This window comes from Gymnoscopelus braueri (genome assembly GCF_963280865.1).
Source record: "Gymnoscopelus braueri genome assembly, chromosome: 14".
NCBI lineage: Eukaryota > Metazoa > Chordata > Actinopteri > Myctophiformes > Myctophidae > Gymnoscopelus > Gymnoscopelus braueri.
This window is the reverse complement of record NC_137619.1, coordinates 5,094,339-5,099,338: the sequence shown is the minus strand read 5'-3', so window position 1 is coordinate 5,099,338 and position 5,000 is coordinate 5,094,339. Positions and strand designations below refer to the sequence as shown.

Here is a 5,000-nt window from a genome sequence, read left to right as displayed (position 1 = left end):
AACCTGGGGCAACCAGGGCCAGCTGGTTCCCTAGGCGGGCTCACTAACCACTCAGCTATGGCCGCCCCTAATTGATGTAAATATTTTTGTAAATGTCAATGGGAAAAATGCATTGAGTATTTTGAAGTGGAACCAGAAAATGGCCGCCACTGCCATGCCCTATAGCAATACAAACACATTAGTGTGCGTGCGTGCGTGCGTGCGTGCGTGCGTGCGTGCGTGCGTGCGTGCGTGCGTGCGTGCGTGCGTGCGTGCGTGCGTGCGTGCGTGCGTGCGTGCGTGCGTGCGTGTCTGTCTGTGTGTGTGTGTCTGTCTGTCTGTCTGTGTGTGTGTGTGAGCATGTGTGTGTGCGTGTGTCTGTGTGTGTGTGCATGTGCGCGTGCACCTGGTCCTGCACATCCTCGTCACAGAGCTCCAGCTGCATGATGTGTTCAAACGGCCTGAAGAGCGCCTCGTTAAAGTGGAAGTGAGGAGGCTCCGCCCAGCTCGTTAGCACCTCCGTCAGGACGTCATGGATGAAGGACACGGCCTTCTGGGAGACGTGGCGCTCCTTATGACACGCTGCCTGGAAGACAAGACAAGACAAGACAAGACAAGACAAGACAAGACGAGACAAGACGAGACAAGACGAGACAAGACGAGACAAGACAAGATTGCATACTTTATTAGTCAGTAATGTAAACAGCACGTGGTACAGTAAGACATCTTTGGATCGCGTTATCTCCTAGCTGGTTCTTTGTGAAAAACGAGAAGAAAAAAAACTCTTTAACTGCCAGTATATACATTAATAAATAAATAGATTTTTGTGATTTATAAACTTTTCAAGTAATCAAAGAATATTTATCTCCAGTATGATCGATCCCCTGATGGTTGCTAATCACTGAGGGTTTCACCGTGTGGTTTCACAAATGTCAACGAGGTCATCGCGACCTCGTTGACATTTGTTGTCCGCCTTTGAAAATAGCATGTCTCGACCAAAAGTACAAAGTAAAAAAAAAAAAGTACTCAGGAGCCGAGATACAGCATTCTTAAGTAATAAGTTAACCAGGAAGTGAATGGAGCAGCAAATCTTCGGATCGCGTTATCTCTGGTTCTGTGTGAAAAAAACAAACGCGTCAATGGCCATGTGGACCAAGTACCAATAGACTCGAAAACGCGTCCATGGCAGTAAAAGAGTTAAGAGACGTCAAAAGACGTCATTGGCAGGAAATGGGTTAAAGAGTTATGGGTAAAACAAACAAAAAAAGCTGATGTCATGCATGTGTAACAACACTGATTTGCACAGGTGTTTTTATGAGCACACATTTCTCTCTCACCCACTGCCAGAGTAGATAAATAAAAAAAATCATCCACTTCGTTTTCCTTACCTTCTCAACTACGTCACAGACAGGGGCGGCCTTAGTGATCTGGGGGCCCGTTTCAAGGGCTAATGTGGGGCCCCTATATATATATATATATATATATATATATATATATATATATATATATATATATATATATAAATATTTTATGAAATTGGAAGTCGATGGGACCACCCACCAAGTTTTCTCTATTTAATCTTTTTATTTAACCTTTATTTATACAGGTAAATCCCATTGAGAAATCTCTTTTACAAGGTAGCCCTGTTCGGGACGAGCAGCAGGACACGTGGCGAACATGCACTACATAAGACAATCAAATATAAACAAAAACTGGAGCAACGGCATGCCTGTGGCCGCCGGGGGACCCTGACGTGGCCTCTGGCGAGACTGTTGTTATACCAGACCCCTGAACAGTGTGTGTGCCGAGTTTAGTGCACAAACACTGCCACAGGCACAGTGTTGCTCCAAGGCCACCTACCAAGTCTGAAGCCTTTAGCATGCTGGGAACTGGAGATAAACCCCCGTCAACATGAACACAGAGGGGGTGGGGCATCACAAAATTACAGCCAATCCCCAATGGCCGTCTGAGAGCAGCCACCAACTTTGGGGCCAATAGCATGCTGGGAATTGGAGTCATGGCTGTTTAAACCGCAGTCAATAGGAACACGGAGGGGGTGGGGCTTCAGCCATTGCAGTACATCCCGTAAGACCGCCCACCAATTTCCGCGCCTGTAGCATGCTGGGAACTGGAGTTATATGGCTGTTTAAAGCCCAGCCAACAGGAACACAGAGGGAGGGGGCTTCAACAATTACAGTCTCCCCTGGTGGGACTATTGTCAAGGAAGACCCCTAAACAGTGTTTGTGCCGAGTTTGGTGAGGATTGGAGCAACGGTGCGCCTTGCAAGTACACGCCAAGATGACCACATAATTGCTAATCAGTAATCACTCATGTTTTTCAAGCTTCATGGTTTACCCCAAGACATAGTTTCACACAGGGGCCTACAGATTTCTGCACAATTCTGGAGAGCATTTTACAAGCTCATTGGCGCTTCCGCCAGCCTGTCTTCTGGTTTTCCTCCGAGACCAATGGTTAGACGGAGAGGGACAATCAGGAAGTTATTTGTCCTGTTGCTGTTGTTGTCATGGCTGCCAGTTCCCACCTGATGTTGTGTGGGAGTCCTGACTGCTCCAGACCAAGCTGAATAACTGTTAGCTTACATAACGTCTTCAGACTAGGACTTACATGTAAGATATATAAGATGAGATCTGTTCCATAGAGGATGATACGATCTCCCGCCATGCAACAGCACATGTTACCCCCCAAACCCGGGCCTTTCCCCTTGGGCTCAACCTTCCTCCAGGAGAAGGTCTTGGGATAAAATTTCCACAGATCATTGAACATTCGTCTCAGACCAAAGTTGTCTCCACCATATATGTACAGTTCTCCATTGTAGACAGAGGCTGCATGATTGTAACGTTTTTCTGGAAGAAGCTGTGCAGAAGGTGTGTTCAGCCAATAGTTGGTCTCTGTGTCAAACACTCTGATGTTGTTGTCCTGGTGTCCATATCCCCCAAATACAAACATCTTTGTCCCGATGATGGTAGCAGAGTGAAGTGATGAAACAGGTGGTGTAGTACCTCTGGTGTTAATTAAAGACCAGATCATTGTGGTGGTGTCCAACTTGTAGATGTCATTAGTGCGTTCAGTCAGCTGGTTCCATCCTCCATGGATAAACATGACCTTCCCCAAAACACAGGCTGAGTGGCTGGACCTCGCCTCTGGAACAGTTCCAGAAACCTTGGGCTTGAACCATCTGTGGGCGTCGACATCAAACATATAAAGAATGTTGACCCAGTCCCCCGTGATGACAAACCAGTTGTTGTCATCAACCTGTGTCTTACAATTCACTCTCCCACCCCAGATGTAGATGATATCTTCTATCAGTACAGCTGTGTGTCCGCAGCGCATGGAGGGAACATCAAGGGAACATACTCCTCTTCCAGTTGTCTCTGGGGGCAACGTCATCCAGCACAAAGTCACTGTGTTGAAGACGTGCACATCAATCTGATCCATGTTGTTGTAGGTCTTCCCGTTATAGAAGAACCCTCCAAAGGAATACACCTTGTCCTCCACTGGCCCAGCAGCACAACCATAGAAGTGATGTGTCTGTGGTCGTCTTTTCAGAGGCACTGACCAGCTTAGCATCTCTATTTCTCTTTGTCTGTCACTGACTCTGTCTCTCTGTGTCCGTCTCTCAAAAACCCTTTAGCTTAACAAAGTGTCTCTCGATCTCTGTAGATGTGTGCAACAGCTTATATAGGCTGACAAAGCTCTGGTCTGATGTCACTCACAACACAAACTGATGTCATGCACGTGTAACAACATTGATTTGCGCAGGTGTTTTTATTTGCACTCAGTTCTCTCTTAACTCTGGCAGTCAATGAGTTAAACAAATATGGTCACTCACTCACTCACTCACTCACTCACTCACTCACTCACTCACTCACTCACTCACTCACTCACTCACTCACTCACTCACTCACTCACTCTCTCACTCAGAGTTCCCTACCTCCACCAGGTGGGGAGCCACCACGCTCCAGGCTCTCATCATGTGAAGAAGAGGTCGGTTGTTGTTCCGTACGATGTTCAGCATGACGTCTCCCAGACGGAACAGATGCAGAGACGTGTGTCTGTCTGCCGTGCACTTAGCTTCACCTTCACACACACACACAGACAGACAGACACACACACAGAGACACACAGACACACAGAAAGAATACAAATGCCTTTTTTAGTTTCCTTAAGTTTTGACTATGCAACTATACGTGTGTGTGCCTGTGTGCGCTATGTGGGTGCGTGCGTGCGTGCGTGCGTACCAGGCATGGCCAGTGAGTAATCTCCTCCCTCTGTAACTGAATCAAACAGTTGATTCTGAGAAGCTTTCCTGAGCTGCTGTAAGAATCCTACCAGAGCCACAAGATTCAGCTTAGACACCGAGTCCTCAAACAACCTGAAAATACACACACACACACACACACACACACACACACACACACACACACACACACACACACACACACACACACACACACACACACACACACACACACACACACACACACACACACACACACAGGAGAGAGAGAGAGAGAGAGAGAGAGAGAGAGAGAGAGAGAGAGAGAGAGAGAGAGAGAGAGAGAGAGAGAGAGAGATCTTTTGAATGATCAATAATTTGGTTAGATGCAATGGAGAAAATAAGTCAGGTTTTTTTTTAAAGATATATTTTGGGGCTTTTATGTATGGATGCACTGATATGGAAATTATTGGCCGATACCGATGTTTGAAATAACAATTTAGCCGATACCGATATGTGTTTATATTTATATTTAGTTTTTGGTGTTATTATTTCCCCTTTTTGTGCCAGGAAAACAAATAAATCTTCATTATAGGAAATTACTGTTCAGAATCTGCAGAAACACAACATAATTGCCTTGATGTGAGTAACAAGCGTCAGCTGGACAGTGACACACACACCTCAGCTGAGCTGAACTGAAAGTGACTGTGAGTTAGTTAAAAAAAAAAAACCTTCAATATGACTGAAGACATGATAATGTTTACTGTGATTATGGTAAGCTTT

The 5,000-nt window shown here is 45.8% G+C and overlaps 1 protein-coding gene across 1 annotated transcript in view; it reads right to left on the bottom strand.

Moving 5' to 3' along the window:
* arfgef3 (ARFGEF family member 3) overlaps positions 1–5,000 on the bottom strand; it is a 136,989-nt gene that overhangs the window by 41,628 nt on the left and 90,361 nt on the right. The window contains exons 26-28 of the mRNA XM_080448949.1: positions 4,240–4,373; positions 3,933–4,078; positions 386–565 (exon numbers count right to left, since the gene is read on the bottom strand). Coding sequence (XP_080305075.1) covers positions 386–565; positions 3,933–4,078; positions 4,240–4,373 — 460 coding nt within the window. The remainder of the gene's footprint in view (positions 1–385; positions 566–3,932; positions 4,079–4,239; positions 4,374–5,000) is intronic.